This window comes from Anopheles funestus, chromosome 3RL (genome assembly GCF_943734845.2).
Source record: "Anopheles funestus chromosome 3RL, idAnoFuneDA-416_04, whole genome shotgun sequence".
NCBI lineage: Eukaryota > Metazoa > Arthropoda > Insecta > Diptera > Culicidae > Anopheles > Anopheles funestus.
In genome coordinates this window covers 76,031,153-76,047,500 of record NC_064599.1, presented here as the reverse complement: position 1 = coordinate 76,047,500, position 16,348 = coordinate 76,031,153, and the positions used below count along the sequence as shown (strand labels likewise).

The 16,348-nt window shown below is 40.7% G+C and overlaps 2 protein-coding genes and 1 long non-coding RNA gene across 11 annotated transcripts in view; 2 read left to right on the top strand and 1 right to left on the bottom strand.

Moving 5' to 3' along the window:
- LOC125767122 (uncharacterized) overlaps positions 1-16,348 on the top strand; it is a 241,659-nt gene that overhangs the window by 105,113 nt on the left and 120,198 nt on the right. The gene's annotated exons all lie outside the window — the stretch shown is intronic.
- LOC125767009 (frizzled) overlaps positions 1-16,348 on the bottom strand; it is a 217,286-nt gene that overhangs the window by 101,420 nt on the left and 99,518 nt on the right. The window lies entirely within an intron of this gene.
- Positions 4,587-15,441, top strand: LOC125767006 (uncharacterized). Of its 5 annotated transcripts, none has more exons than XM_049433206.1 (10): positions 4,587-5,344; positions 5,413-5,460; positions 5,542-5,725; positions 5,809-5,994; positions 6,070-6,149; positions 6,228-6,364; positions 8,247-8,626; positions 8,700-8,929; positions 8,992-9,494; positions 9,562-15,440. In XM_049433206.1, the coding sequence occupies exons 1-10, from the start codon at positions 5,281-5,283 to the stop codon at positions 9,592-9,594; spliced, it is 1,845 nt and encodes a 614-aa protein (XP_049289163.1). In that variant the 5' UTR covers positions 4,587-5,280; the 3' UTR covers positions 9,595-15,440. The 5 variants fall into 5 exon arrangements, with proteins under 5 accessions (XP_049289163.1, XP_049289166.1, XP_049289167.1 ...); XM_049433207.1 differs by having other exon boundaries at positions 5,276-5,344; positions 5,400-5,460; positions 9,562-15,441; XM_049433208.1 differs by lacking the exons at positions 4,587-5,344; positions 5,413-5,460 and having other exon boundaries at positions 5,467-5,718; positions 9,562-15,441.

The following is a 16,348-nucleotide window of genomic DNA, read 5'->3' as shown; positions in this document are numbered from 1 at the left end:
AGGTTGCCTCCCGACGCCCAAAGGCGGTCGTGTGGAGCTGCCGTATTTGTGAGGACAGTTTCTTTTTCCATCATCCGAAGGTGGATAATTTATTATTCATTCTGGACTATTTTCGACCGTAGAAGTCCGGCCATTCTAGATTCTGCCCACATTTGCAAAACTACCCAACACACCGTTGCTTTCATAGCTTAAAGCTGCTCCACCCTATGATGGGGGAGAAACGCAAGAACCAACAAGAATGGGAGAAACTCAATCGAAATGGATGCTTTAGCACCGATTTCCCAACAGCTTTTGCCTAGTCAAAGTGCCTGTTTTCGATAGACGCAAATTTATCACGTCCGATGGCTAGAAAGTCTTATCTTATTTTTCCTTCCAGAATCAGACTTCCTTCCGTCACAGCTTTCCCTGGGTGGACATAATGTTTCGCCCAGGTAGCGCTTCTTTTTAAACTGGTGGCCGTTAAAAAAACACTCACACACACACATAAGACGTCTCTCAACCCGGACCTCAAGTAACAGCACGGCCCGAGAGGACAGCGTAGAAAATGGATGACAAGTAATTTATTTGAAACTGTTTACCAAAAGCACCTTGAAAGATGAATGTTGCTTCAGGGCTTTCGGTGAAAGATACATTGATCGGATGTAAAATATACAGCCTGCCCAGTACATTGAATGGCTTTCAATTTGGTAGGAAAACGGTTAGAAAAACCAGATCTCACCCATACCCTTTCCACCAGAAGCAATTGAATTTTTCGGCTTCAAAGGTGATGCGCTTGGTAAATGAAGAATATTAAATTACTTCGCTCTTGCTTAAACGATTGCATTTACACCAGTTTTGTCAGACATTAAGCCCACCCCACATTACGTAGGTGTGTACGGTTCTCTCTGTTCGGTTTACTGGTATCCTCCATTGCGTCATGCGAAAGGCGTTGAAGACGTCAAGAGAAATATCTTCCGACATTAATACTACTACTACGTATCATCTACATCACCATCGTACATAGGAAGAAACAGAAGAGGTAATCGCGCAGTTCGTGGTCTATGTAATGTGCAATCTACTTCGAAAATGGCAAAGCAGAACACACAGAACAGCATTCTGCACAAACCGGAACGGCGGCGATACCTCCGCTTTGGACGTAACGCCTGTCACCCCGAAATGGGAAGCCCAAGCCCACATCGTTCCACCAGAAGGGTGAAATGGTGAAGGAAAAAAAGCCAACACCCGTAAGACGGCTGACCAGCCAAGGTTTTATTTTGCGAGTGATCTATTTCATAGGCTAGAACTACCATCATGGTGATTACCATACGGTAGTGCTAGCGGGGGCCTTATTTGTTCGTTGTTCTGAGCGTTTCTTTGGTTTTCTGCTTTCTCGTTTGGAGCTGTTTACGCGAGAGCCTGGTCAGAAATGACCATTTCTACACAATCCCGAAGTACAATCGGGGCGACTTGCGATTCCCGGGAATATCCCATCCACCCGGGGATGAGTTCAGCAACCCATTGGTTGCTGTTCCATCGTCTGCCAGTTCTGCTACTGCTAATAGTCAGTCCCGCACATGCTTGCTTTTCTACAGTGCCCATTTTGCAACCAGCCGGACATGGGGTGAAGCTGAAATGGTCCGTTCCGAATGGACTCCTCAAACTCGGGAACGTCTGACGATGGTGAAGAAGCGAAGCAAATAGCTCGCTCCACTGTACCGAGGCGCGCACATAAAGTATGTTTATGTTTTCCGAATTAATGATATGCCTCATTCGTTTCGATGCCGATTTTGAGCGGTTGGGCAAGGAACAGCGGGGAAGTTTGTTATTCTGTTACCATTTCTTTTTCACCTTTTGCCCAGTTTTGGGTTTGCTTTGTGTTTGTTGCTTTTTTGGGAGGGTACCAACATTTTTCGACTCTTCTTTCGCAAACGACTAGAAAGCAAGGTGGTGTGCTTTAAACGGATTTTCGTTAACGAGATTGTTTTGCTTCTGCCCCAACGTGTCTCACGCACATCCCAAAAAAAAAAACAAGGACGAACCGACCAGAAAAGATGGACATTGAATTTGAGCGCTTCAGCCGATCTGAGTCTGGGCTGAACAGCATTAAAAGGCCATCTGGCCACCAGCATCTGTGTCGAAACGGAGAGCATAGCTAATAAATCGACCGGAAGATCGACGCGATTCTAATATATTGAACGGTTCTCTTCACTTCACAGCCCCAGGACTGCAACGAACTTCCGTGCCGAAGTTGGAAGCTTCGTGATAGAATATCGGTTGTAAAATATTCATGAATTAAGTTATTTTCCAACGTTACAGAGTAGATGAGATTTCAATAAAATAATTCCCGTCCCTTTCACCCGGCGAAGGCGCATCTCCATTAAAGAAACATGATGGCAAGTTTTCAAGGGCCCGGTTACATGCCGTTTCAGTTTTTGCCCCAAAATTCAGATCAATCGAACACGCTTGGCAATGAATAATTTATGGATCCCCATTCCTGTTACGGGTCAGGTTCAGTGTGATCTTTGATGATGGAAAATCGATACTAGCGTCATGAAATTTGAAGACATCGTTCCAAAATGATATTCCGTTCGAATACCGTTCACTCTGTAACAAGTTGTTCATAATGCTCTGGACATTGAATGTCCAGGAACTCTGTACACAAGAACGTGTCAATGACCATTGGCACAGTTTTTCTTACCACGATGCTTGCAAGTACCGTGCCTCACAGGCGCAAAACATCAAACGAGAGATGAGCCTGAACGATTAGCAACTAATAACCGCTGACCTGACGACCGTGCCACGTCCTTACGAACCTAAACCCTCCAGATCATCGCAATCGTGCAGTCTTAATGGATTTTTAATTCGCCACATCCCGCTATTCAACCCGAGTGAGTGCCCCATTCTGCTGTCGATCCAGCCCGGCGATCGGTTCCAGCTGCAGGTTCTAATCTTGAACCCTACCTAAGCCCCCAGGGTTGAGAACCGGTGGGATTAAGATAGATACACCTTCTCGGTTTAGCATATTTTGAGACTCAACCTCAGAACCTCTAAACGTATACGTGGGACCACATTGAGTATAGGCTTTCCAAACGTTCCAAACACACGCAAACGATTAATCCTAAAAGTGGCTAGGACAGGGAATAATCCAACAAGTGTAGCGATTTGAAAGCTTTGATTGATTTGTCAATTATTAGCTAACACGAATGCTCTTAAGCAGGTACACGCAAATTGTGGTCGCAAAGGATGGACGGAAAAGATGCCTATGATGACCGTTTCTGATTGCCATTGAATCGAAACGGGTTGAGTTGCGATTACCACGTTCTGGTGAGGAATTTTAACCTTCGGGTTCTTTCATTTTCTGCAATCGATTGGCAGCTGAAGATACCGAAACGTCTGACAATCAACATACGAATTTTTATGAGCCACACTGGCAGAAATAAGAATAAAAAAAACGGAAAACAAAAATACATTTAGATGTATTCAACAAGACTAAAAGCAGACGTTTTGTCGCACCTTCCATCATTGGTTCTGACACAATGATAAAAAAAATAATGCAGATAACGTTGTTTCTTCTGTTTGTCATTTCGATATAAGCCGGCAAACCGCTAATGCGGTCTTGTACAGCGGTTCCAGCCGCTATTCCAAAAAACAGTTTCTCAAAAGAAAGAAAAACAAAACCAACAAAGCAAACCATCAAGAAAGATTAATTCTTTTGCGGGAAGATTTCGGTACCCGAAGGTAAGAATTCAATAAAAATTAATTAATCTTGTTTTATCTTGCATACGTCCACGTTATTCCATCTCGAAGAGGAAGTAGAAAGCGTAGTGTGTAGTGACTTCCAGAGCATTCTGTTTTTGGGAAACGAGAACGAAACGTTAAACCTGTTCCAAGCTAAAGGGCCCTTTACCCGCTGCACAGATGAGGCGAAGACTGCAGGATTGGAACAGAAGCGACAAGTCGTTGCAGTGCCTCCACAAGCACATTTGGTCTCTTACAATGCGATCCCGTTGCGATCGAAGAAACCTGAAACTAACGCAATCCGGTTCGACCAAAAGTATGGCCAACGGTTCGGAAAATAAAAAGTTTAATTTTCATATCGCTGTCTTTCTTCGGCTGCATTTCGTTCTGATTAATGCCGGTTGTTTTCGCCGGTTGTGCGATAAAACGGTTGGCACGGGAAAGTTACAGAGTGTCGCTTTATTTCTTTTCGATAAAGCTGAAACGTGTTTCCCGATGAATGGGAGTTAAAATTGGTAAATTAATTGCTGGAAGTAGCACACTATGCAACAAATTCATTCAAAATAAATTTAACAACGATGACATATTTAAATTCTTCATCTGGGAAAATTGAAAATCAATATGTCAAAAACGTGTGGAAATGTTGCTTTTCACCAGTGAGAATTTTTTTTTTCTCATAATTGTAATAATTTATTCGAATCAAAAAAAACTGGCCATCAAAATGCATGCCGGACTGCAGTTCCTGAGGAATTCCCATGCGTTAGAGCATCAGATATATCAATAGCACTTTCTGCACAATTCAATTACTTGTTAGAAAATTTCACACAGCATGATGTCGTACAGTCGTAAATCTCGGTTAGAACGGCCTGGCCGTATCAAGACTTATTTTACCACGTAGCAGGATAGTCAGTCCATGCTACGGGGAGACGGTCCGGATGGGATTTGAACCCGGTCCCTGCCGTGTGGACGGGCGCCGTTTTTCACATGCACCACCGGGCCGCCCCAAATCTTTTATTTATATAACTCTAAAAAAATTATTGGATGTCCCAACTTACAAAGAAATCCTCGATATCCTGGAAAACGTTGTGTATATTATTGTCCCATTTCCATTTCTACTCTTGAGGATTACTCTTGAGAAGGCAGAGCCACAAAAGAAGAATATGATATCCCTTACCAATCCATCGTGAATAAAGTTCGAATTAATGCTTCCAATGATGTGATCGCTGCCATGAATCTTTTCTCCGTCATTAGCGCTTGAAACATTTCAGTTCATGTGTCTCCTGTCAGACTCCACTATCTGAAACACTTACTCGAATGAAGTAGAATCCTCAGTACGCAGATGGATCGTCCCTTTTCAACGTTGCCCATTTTCCGCAGAGTGGTACCAAATTTTACTATCAACCCAGTGTACACAGTGTACATTTCGTTGACTAATGACCTAATCGTTATCATCAAACTTAACCTTCCTAGGTCAAACACTGAAATACATGCGACACGAATACAGCTTACTCATGTTGATAAGTTAGTTCAGTTGTTCGAATCAGTCAGTTTGGTTTCAGCGACATGTTGAAGACGTTTAACCGTTTTGTGTGCATTTCCATACCTTTTTTAATTACAATAGCGCAGTGTAAGTGGCGATATAAGTGAAAAAAAAGCTTTACAGAAATGTTAGATTTGATTAGAAATATTTCACAGGTACCGATGAAACACGGTTTCCCGATTACGGAAGTGTAAGAGAAGATGGTAAACTGATGTGTAAATCAATATTTATTCCCCGATTTTTGATTGGTAATTTATTTCTTTATATAAAAATTCCGGTGTCAGGTTTAGATCAACGAAACAAGAGACAAGCAGTGGAAAATCCGCCTACATCAAAAGAGAGTGATGCAAAATTGTTACAAGAAATACCGCCAATGGTATTGGTCGAAGATTATGATAATACTATTTGTAATGGGATTCTAGTCACGAATCGTATTATTATTGCTCCTGCCCGATGCACAAGTAACAAGTATTGTAGTAATCGCATAGCATCCTGTCGTTGTAGAAATTTAAATAACCTTCTTCTTTTCTTCTCAAAATAAAAAAATACAGCAATGTAACAGTGACTTTTCTTACGAAAACAAACTTCCCCAAAGTCAAAGATAAGGTGCGCTACATCTTCAATAGCAGTGTGAACGAGGTACTGTACAGTGTGAGTCATGTAATTAAACATCCTGAATACAATAGTACCCTAGATACGTATGATATTGCATTACTGAAGCTTAAGAAAAAATATGAGTAAGTTATAAAATAATGAAATATTTCTTTTAATCTCATTAATCTTTTCCCTATTTTCGTTTTTTTCCTTCCAAGTAATGCTGTACCTGCTTGTTTATGGATTGACAACAACATTCCAGCTAAACCAATTATTGTTAAGTGGTATTATCCGCACAGTGGGTATACGGACCAATACCATAACAAAAGAATAGCCTAAAATATTATTATCATTTTATTATTTTCATGAATGATAGGACGGATTTTCAAAGACGAGCTGGAAATTACGATACTGGATAATTTTAACTGCATGCGATACAAGCAACCCTTTGATAGCAGAGCTGATCTAGCGGAATATCAATTTTGCGTAGTTTCAGAAGAATATTACCTTGAAGTAAGCAAAATTTTCCTACAATTACCATATTGCAACTATTAGGAATATAAATAAGTTCGTGCGGATTTTTAGCGAAATTGAAAGATTTATGTGATAAATGGCGCCAGTACACACGACAGGGCTGGGGATCAAATCCCACCCGGAGTGTCCACCCATAGCAAGGACTGACTATCCTGCTACGTGGTAACATAAGCCTTGATACGGCCTGGCCGTTCTTAAGAAGTAAAAACGAAAAGATTTACGACGGCTGGGATAGAACATGCCATTTAAGTGTTGCCAAATATTTTTTTACCCAAATTTCTGCCAAATGTGATCGATCATAAAATTATTTAGTCGTGTCTATCGGCGTATTGCGATCGTTTTTCTTTTAATGCTTGGTTCAAACACATCAATTGTCGTCTGTAGACATCACTTATGATCGTTTCGTTCGGTTGTAGGAGCTCGTAGTATACACAGCTCCCCGTATAGCAAAATATGGGCATTTAAACTACTCGACGCGAAGCCACTGCTCGAATCGGAAAACCCTATGTGCCTCTCGCGCGCCCGTATTCAAAAACGTATCGCGACCTCTCGTTCTGTTTTTGATTTTTTGAGCTTTTACATGATTTTTAAGTAGGCGGGGCTGTAGCACCGCTCTACAATTATAGTGTAAGACGTGTAACAGTGGGTGTCATGTCGCATGCTTCGCTGCATGGCAAACACGACGACACACGAACAACACCGAAGAGGACGACAAAAACACGATCCTTCACTGCACACTGGATTAGGGTGCGCGTACGATGCGGCAAACAGCGCAAGAAGAAAAAACGATCCTTCACTGCACACAGGATTACAGTGTGCGCACGGCGAATGACGCAGCACAAAAGAAGCACAAAAGGAAGACGAAAACACTATCCTGTACCAACGCGTACAATATGTTTGACACTATTTGTCACCAAAATACACGCATAAACATTCACACACCAAACACAACACCAACTGAATTCATCGTCGTGTGAAAAGGGGAAGAAGTTTCCACAACATGCACCGAAAGTTTTTTCCCTCACTACATTTCAATGCGCTTGCCGAAGCAAGCACGGAGTGTAGGGAAAAAACTAACACCACACGTTAATGACATAAAAAGGCCCATCAACTCTACATAAATCACAACACTGGTCAGCATATTGCACTGCACAAAGCAATCGCGCATACTTGCAAACTTCCGCGCATCATTCACGCACAAACAAATATAAAATTTGCTAAGTCCCACAACACGTCCACCCTGGACTTAGCGCACAGCAAACTGAGCTCGTCACAGTGTGGGATGAACGCTAGAGTAAGGACGCAGGATAACAATGTAGGTCAGAACGAGATGGAAACAATTCTAGCTTCAACAAACTCTGTCGGCTCACACACACAATCAAGGGTTTCATGCTTTTTTTCGGGTTTCGCCGTCGTTTTCCATGTTCTTCTTGATCTTTTACCGTAATTCTCTCAAATTTGAGGTCTCTTTGTCTGTCGGGTCTCTCCATATCAAATCTCTCCATATCGCTATACATCGCTTCAAGGACACAAATGATCGAATGCGATGATCGTCCGAGTAACATTCGCAACAATTCTAGCCTCCATACAAACAGCGATCATCGCAATGAAAAGACTTAGACTTTCCCAATGGAATGCTCTGCTCAATGTTCATCGCAATTCGATGACTTTTATATCATATGATAATAGCATATGACAGGAAGAGAAGCGAGCTCGGTATGCGAAAGATCATGGAGAGACTTCTGGCTGCTACGGGCTAATTGTATGATATTGTGCGGAGGGTTTGTGCACTATTTGCTTATTAATAATTCACATTTTACAATTAATATTGCTTTTTTTTATTTATCCATGTGAACTAAAGCTACCGCTGTATACGGATATGATCTACGATGATTCTATTATCCCATATGTTATCGGCTTTAGATCCTTTCGTTTGGAAGGTCTATACAAGTTTAACGTATACGTCAAAATTTCTTATTTTGTCGAATGGATAAAAGAATCAATTCAAGAGCTAGGAGAGAAAATACCTTCGTCACTGTTGGATCCGTTGGCGTGCGCTAGAGAAAATTTAGAGCATCGCCGTAAGATCAATGGTAGTTTACCGCTGGTGAAAAATAAAACTGTAAAATACATGGTAGAAATTCTGGTGAACCCAGAAACAGACCAGAACAGCAATTGCGCGGGAGCGCTGATCAAAGAAGACATTGTGGTGACGTTGGCGCAGTGTGCTGAAAATTTAATGTGAGTTATCGATTCTGACAATTATTTAAAAATAATTATTCTATGCCTAACAGTGTGTTTTGGGACGTTTCAGTTCCTTTTCTTCCAGGGTAGTTATGTCTGATTCATCCAACATCACAATTCGTGACGTCTTTTTACATCCCAACTATACGGAAGATTCACTTTACAATAATATTGCATTGTTGAAGCTTTCGGAAAAATGTGCAGTCAAACTGTTGTCCTTCCCTGAATCTTATCAAATTGAACATAACAAAGAAGTATTTTTGTTTGGTAAGCAAAGGTACACTAACAGCAATTTACAAGGTAACGAATGACCAACGTCTAAAAGAGATAAAGTTCAATATTGGTAACAATGATCCTTACAGGTTTCAATGATTTAGCAGTGAAAGCTCAAGGAATTTCGATTATCTTCAATCATAAATGCAACCCGACTGAGGAACAAAGTTTGCGACTTTTTAAAGGACTTCAGTATGAACATCTATGTCTTCAAAATGACCATTTTCTGCTAGTTCCAGGCAGTTGCGAGGCGATTCCAGGATCTCCGGTTGTTATCTCAGGTATCAACAGATCACCAGGATTGTATATGTTTGGGCGCAATTGTGGCTTTGGGGAACCAGTAATTATGGTGCTTTTCTTGGCTCACGAAAAATGGATGAATTCGATCATAGAAGCTCCTGCTAGTGGATCAGCTGTGTTTATCATTCCGAACTTGGGGCTTTCTGATGACTGTACATATCCAGACGGAGCGAAAGGCACGTGCGTATCTCAAACAACTTGCCCACAAATAAATAAGCGAGTGCAAAATAGTTTACCAATATTCTTCTGCAAGGTCAGATCAATTGTTTGTTGTCTGCAGCATAACATAGAGGTAGGATCACTAACAATTTGTTGAATATTTAGATGTGATAGAGTACAATTTTTTGTTTGTGTTCCAGGATGAATTCACATTTGCTATTAATCGTTCGTAGAAGAGTTCTTTGATGTATTGAAGTGATGCTGAACTTGGAGCGATTGAATGAAGTATACTTCCGTTCAGGCCAAGGGCAAATGCATTGAAAATTCTAAACAAAAACCACATCTACATGTATGTTGTAACGATCGACAAAATTGTTATCTATAGTTATTGCAACTACTATACTTTGTACTATTACTATATCCGCACCAACTGTTGGTGTTTGTTGATGCCCATAGAAAAAAAACTAATAGAAAATAGCTAAGAATCGCATTGAAACTGATAGCTAAGAAGTTCTAGCAATAATGAAAAAGCTTGATAAATGAGAATAAAAAAAAGCTTTAAATAAGTGAGCTGTGGTAAAAAACTAAAAAAGCTGTTGTATGCCTTTTAACATTCGGAGCGGTTTAATAGCAGGTACAACTGACTATTGACCGCGATCATGAGGGCATACAACGAAGGAACGAATAAAAATCTGAGTTACCAGTTATCCTTCGAGCGATTTCTAGATAGCTATTCGTTTTGCCTTAAGACTGCAGTATCTTGCCGTTTGGTTGGTCTTAGAGAAATTTCTCTGTAATGGAGTCAAAATCACACACCTCAACAACACGTGCATTTTGGGTTCAAATCTTAATGAACTTTCTATCTCGTAATATGAACAGCTATCTTAAAATTATGAACTTAGAACATAAATTGTGGGGAGAAGTTAGTAAATTCGCATTTTCAGCTGCTCCAAAGATGCATAGATCGTGACCGTTTGAGCTTGTTCTAGATAAACGACACAGAGAGTTCGCCATTGTCAGGGTAAACCTCTAAAACTAAATGCACGTGGAAGCATAATTGACGAACAATACGACAGCATACGAACATTGATATTCTCCCTAAGTGACTTGTTGAAATTCGTTTCCAACATGTCGATACACAACATGAAAAGAAACAAAATGTGGTGAGAAATATCAAAACAAAACTTTTTCAAACACTATCATCTGTCGGCGGCAACAGAATCATTTAAAAAAAACGGTTAAATTCGTTACGATATCAGATGACAGCTTCATACGCCAGCGGCAGATCGAGGACGGTAACGTTTGTATGCTTTTTTAGGTGTGTGCGAGAAAGATTTTAAAACCGTCAATCGCAAACATTTTACTCGGACAACGGCAAAGAGGTACAACAGAGGTCCAGACATGCTGGCAGAAAAAAAACGTGTTCTTAACAAATATTTAACCTCAAACATTGCGTTCCCGTTCGCCAATTCATTCGCTGACTTTCAAACGGGGTATGCCGCAAAAATGAAAGAAGAACCAGAGAATGAATGAGAGGGAGAAATGAAAAAAAAAGAATATCTGACAATGATTACTGTTCAAATATTTACTCAGCATAAATACACGGGGCGGGACGAGGGAAAATAATGAAAGAAATGCCGATACTGATGTCAGAACAAAAAAATAAACCCGATTCAGGTATGAATAAAATTCACGCATAGCTCAACGTGGCTCAAAATCCCATCGTCCCCCGGGCCTTTCCACGTTTAAAATCAAGGCCTCATCCATCCTTCGACGAATCAATGTCCCAATTTTCGATACAAACACACGTCGGCACAATTTATGGAGCTGAAAATTCTCGCGCAAACATCAACACAAAACGCTGTGCAGCACTGATGATTCCATTCTCAAATTGTTCAATGCTTTCCAGTGCGACCGGGGCCGGAATATTTGTGTTTCTCTGTGTGTGTGTGTGTCTGAAGGATTTTCTAGCATAAATATCAAACCTGAGAGCGATGAGCAAACGGACGGAGGGTATGGTAATGTTCCGGGATGGGATGTGGTATTCACACATCGATTAACAGCAATATTTCGAATCATTTTCACAATGCCAAACTCATAAATAGATGAAGCTTTCGCTTCACCATCCATCCAGTACACACCCCTCTAACGGGACAACCCCTAAGGACCGTTGGGTTGATTTATCTCCGGCTTCCTCCTCGTGCCCTTTCCTTCGATACAAACATGTGATAAACATTCTCCAAAATAAACCATTTTCTCGCTAAATATGTACGACTGAATGAATCAATAAGCCAAACTTGAGCCACCCCTTGCGATCGTGCCTTTACCCTTGAAATACAAACAACATCGCATAGTTTATGCAGCATTATTTTGATAGGAATTAGCAAAGCCAAAACAGTTCCGATATGTGCTGTTATGTCGATTTTCCATTCCCTTAGTTTTCTCTCTTACTCTCTTCCGCTTAGGTGAGGAAAAAGAGATATTGGAACAATTTTCACGCAAAACAATATGTACACATATTTCTGACCCTGTGTTGTCCTGTACGGTATTAGCCACCCTTCGAAACAGAATTTGTCGAATCGAAAACCTAATCGAACAGGCACGCAACCACGGGGTTGAACCGGTAAAGGTGGCAGAGCGATGCAAATTAATGAACCAAATGAGACGGATGAGCCAAAATAATTATTCCAAACAGCCAATTAGAGAAGGGTTTAATGCAGGGTTCCTCCGGCCCATACCAACCCCGTCGTTCAATTTATGCATTTTGTCAGGAACAGCTGTTGCTGCAGCACAGGCGGATTACCGGCCACGAAATAACAAATCTAATTGAAAATATAAAGAATGTAGAAATGCGTATCGTTTAGGAAAAGGGATATTATTGAATCTGTTCGAATTTTTTAGGGCATTATTCGTTTAGGAATATTCAATTTAGAACATGATAATAATTCCTTTTTTCTAATGAATTAATTTTCATTATACTAGTAACATTACTAAAAATCAATTCGCATTATCGTCCTGAAACTGCAAACGAGGAAAGTTAAAAGTTACAACAATTTGACAGATTTCCACGAGCCATTTGTCATGCAAAATACTGGAAAATCAAATAAAATTGCCATCACTTACACGGGACCTAAATTAAATGGTTTCCCTACACATTTTTTTCCCTCAACTCACTTTCTTCATTTCATCGTAATTGAAAGTTGAATTGTTTTAGCTAAAGGTCAGGTCTTTCTTGCAATAGACATTTGCAGATTTTGTAGCAATTCATTTGCTTTTCTTTTTACTGATTCGTCCTTTCCATTTCTGACTTCAGTTGACATAAGGACTCTTACTTGTTATAAAAAAAATCAAATGAGGTACAAACAAATTCAAACGAAATTTCACAAATTCCACTCACTCAAAACTAAGTCCGAAAACGGGAAAACAAAACCATGGAGCAGTGACAAGACAATAGGCAAAAAGGGATGGGGAGCTCATAAGCAGACAAAGACAATTGGAAAGCAAACCCAATATCCGCCTACGACTGAAAACGCAAGAAAGAAACAAACAGATGCAAAAACAACCTGCCCAAACTGATTGGATGAACGAGAATTGGTAAAACAAGAACAAAGAAAAAAATAACACAGTATGACAACTTTCGGTTTGACAAATTTTTGCAAAAAAGCAAACAACTCTCTGACAGCAACCCCGACTGTGTCCAGGGTATGCTGGAAGGAGGGCAACAACGGCAAAAAAATTGTCATTCTTCACAATTGATAACGATCGGTCCTCATCCACGCTCGTCATCCAGCATCCACAACTAATACCGTTCATAAATCATCCAAAAATCATGACAACAGCAGTGAGTACTACTCGGCCCAGAGGCTGTAAAAGAAGAAATAAGAAGGTGGAAAGGGTGGATATAAGATCGAAAAAGAGCACCGGATTGTTATGGGAATTTTATGATGACGATTTTCTTTTTCGACAAACCTTTTGCCAGAAGGTATCTGATTCGCTTCCGGGCTGAATACGCTAACATTGCCCGTGTTGCGGAATATTTTGCGCCAAAAATTGAACCGAAAAGCAAGAATCTTTCGCGAGAGTGATGTGATACCGGTAATGATGGGTGGAAGGAATCGGGAAGGGCACGTGAAGAAGTCAAAACAATGAAGCTTCAAAAAGGCAACAACAAAAAAAAGGTTCATGTACGTTCCTTTGATTAATTGAGTTCATTTTTCTTGCCTTTTGCGTTATGTCTGTTCCTGTAAAAATGGGAAAGATGGCAGCTTGGACTTTTTTTTTTGTCACCCTGCAGACGTATAATTTCTCGTGAGAAATACGACTTGTTTTGAATCAGAAAACGAATATCCCGATCGTCTCCCGGGCCTCAGGGAAATACTTCAGAGGCTTTCCGGTGTCACCTTAAACCTGTCGAGACTCATCATTAAAGGGTCAGATTTATGTCGAAGGTGTACGGTTTCACACAATGGAGAGTGTTTGCTCTCTCTTTCTATCTATCTATCTCTCTCTCTCTTTTTCTCTCTCTTTCTCCTTACTTCTACTCTTCCCGTGATATATCTTCTCCACATCCGAAGATGCCGATTAAAACGATCGCTATCGATCGGAATCCGGGTGTCATTAATAAGAATTCCGTTTCATTTCTTTTCGGTGACCACTGGCGGACAACAAAAAATAAGACAATTGGTGCTTGGTTGGTTAGTTTGTGGAGAATTTCAGCTTCTTAATTGAGCTATGGTTATGGGAAGTTTCGAAACCACGACACGTATCCCCGGGGATTGGTAGCGAAGAAGGAAACTAGATTAAAAATACACACATCCAACACGTCCTAGATTTGTCGCAGATAAGCATCGATTTATAGCTAATGAAAATCCACTACCAGATGTACACGCGTGGTCTCCCCCTCCATTAAGGCTGGGCGGGATTCGCCTTGCGGGAATGGAGCGTGCACACTGGGCAGAATACATTTTTCTGCCTACCCGAGCGTTACACGTTGGTCGTAATTTATGATCGCTGTGGAAAGAAAAGAAAACCTTCCGATTCGATGGCATTTGCAAAGTGAACCAAACAAAATACGAAAAAAAAATAATAACACTAGTCACAAAATGTCGAGGAGTTGCTGTAAACTCGGTGTCCGGAGCTGCTCAACGATCCACACGCTCCACTAGAGCGCTTCTCAACCAACGCATTCGGTGTGATAAAAAGAACGACAGTAAATCTTCCGGCACGACTCATCCACGTTAGCGAGCGCAGGTCATTACTGGAGGTGGCCCAAGCTTGATGGTGATGTTTATCAATCGATGTGCACGTTTCAACATCCACCAACATTAGCTTCAATTAGATATTGGCAAGCAGTTATGGGCCCAGAACATCGTGCCGTTTCCACCAATTCTTGCGCCAATTCCCTTCCGATCGGTCGGGGTGGCAATAAATTGTTGCACCTTGCCCTATTCTTTCCCTTGCGTTTCCTTGGTTCTGTAAACGTCACAACACGCAAGCCACTATCGCAAGCCACATTCTTGTGCACGCGAAGACACTCCCAACGACAGGACAGGTGTCAGGTTAAAGGAGTCGCTCGTTGCCGGACGCACAGGATGGATAAATATGATGGAGCAGTGGGAAGAGGGAACTTCCTACACGACGGTACAAGCAAAAGGGTAACACAACATGTTCCACCCGGAATGTTGCAACCGTTCGGCCGAGCAAACAGATCCGCTTTACGGTGGGATGCAGTAAGCTTAAAGGTAAGCTCTACGATACATCCATACCCAAGTATGGATTGCGTTACATTGTGCGTTGATGCGTGTTCTACATAGAAAAATATGAACTACACGCATCCAGTCAATCGTTTAATGTTTCCCCCTCGTGAGCAATGTGGCAAGAGCGGACGTCCATTAATTACGTTACGCACGTAGATGGCGAAGAGAGCGAGAAGTGGGGTGATGGGATTAAATCTTGAGTTACGAAGCACAAAATTAGATGATCCTTTGGTCTGTAGTTGATGAATTCGAACATCGTAAAAGTGAACACGAAGAATTTCAAAATCATAGGAGTTTCTAGATAATCTAGAGATCTAGAAATACGAAGATCTCTTCTGTTCCTCTCCTCAAAATGGTACGTAATTCAAAATTTACAAAACACATAGAATTTCTTTTCAATGGAATTTTGTTTGTTGAAAATTTAAATAATGCATGGCTAGAATTGACAAAATTATGACACAAACTTAACTAAGTATGCAAACTTGAACGATATAGTGCAGAATACTGAACTTCGAGGATTAATCTTCGATGATTACATACGATTAGCATACAATTTTGTAGTATTGAAATCTATTGGGTCTTTCATCGTCCGTTTCGCATTTCCTTAATGATATCTGTGTCGCTATTGAAGTCATATTCAGTATCATTAGTATCTATTATCATCTACTCCTATATGCGTTCCTCGCCTACACGTTCAAAGCATGATAGTTTTTTAAGATCCTTATACAATTCTTCAATTTCTTCATAAATTTTCACAAACTGTGGTACAATATCAAAATCCCACATCCCCATTCAAACCAAGATTGAATTAGAGTTACATCCGGAACCTTTTCCTAAACCTGAGTCAATGGAAATATGACATCAACAATAGTCATTTTTTCCAGAAATCTACTACTCTAATACACAGTGTACAAAGTGTGTACGTCCAGTTCCTTAGAAAGTATGAATGAGTATAAACGCACCTCAGATCTCATGCATTCCAAATAAACAAGGACAGATACGATATGAAGCTGTCATTTCAGAAGCTCCATACATAATGGGACAGCCGGATAAAAGGTACCCGGATAATCGGCGCTCCACTGTAATTCAAAGCCGAAAATTTATTCGCATATCTGATGTTTTGTTGAAGAAAGGCCGAGTATTGACCAAATGGTCACATAATTAATAGTCAAGGAGAGAGTTTCTTTGAGTGTAGAACTTTGTTCCAAATAGTTTGAAATTTTAGCTTAAC

Bases quoted from the DNA above. Each gene is read 5' to 3' on its own strand.
- LOC125767006 (XM_049433206.1), top strand. From the start codon at position 5,281: ATGTTGAAGACGTTTAACCGTTTTGTGTGCATTTCCATACCTTTTTTA. The intron at 5,345-5,412 runs GTAAGTGGCGAT...AATATTTCACAG, and splicing joins TTTAATTACAATAGCGCAGT to GTACCGATGAAACACGGTTT. The intron at 5,995-6,069 runs GTAAGTTATAAA...TTTCCTTCCAAG, and splicing joins AAGCTTAAGAAAAAATATGA to TAATGCTGTACCTGCTTGTT.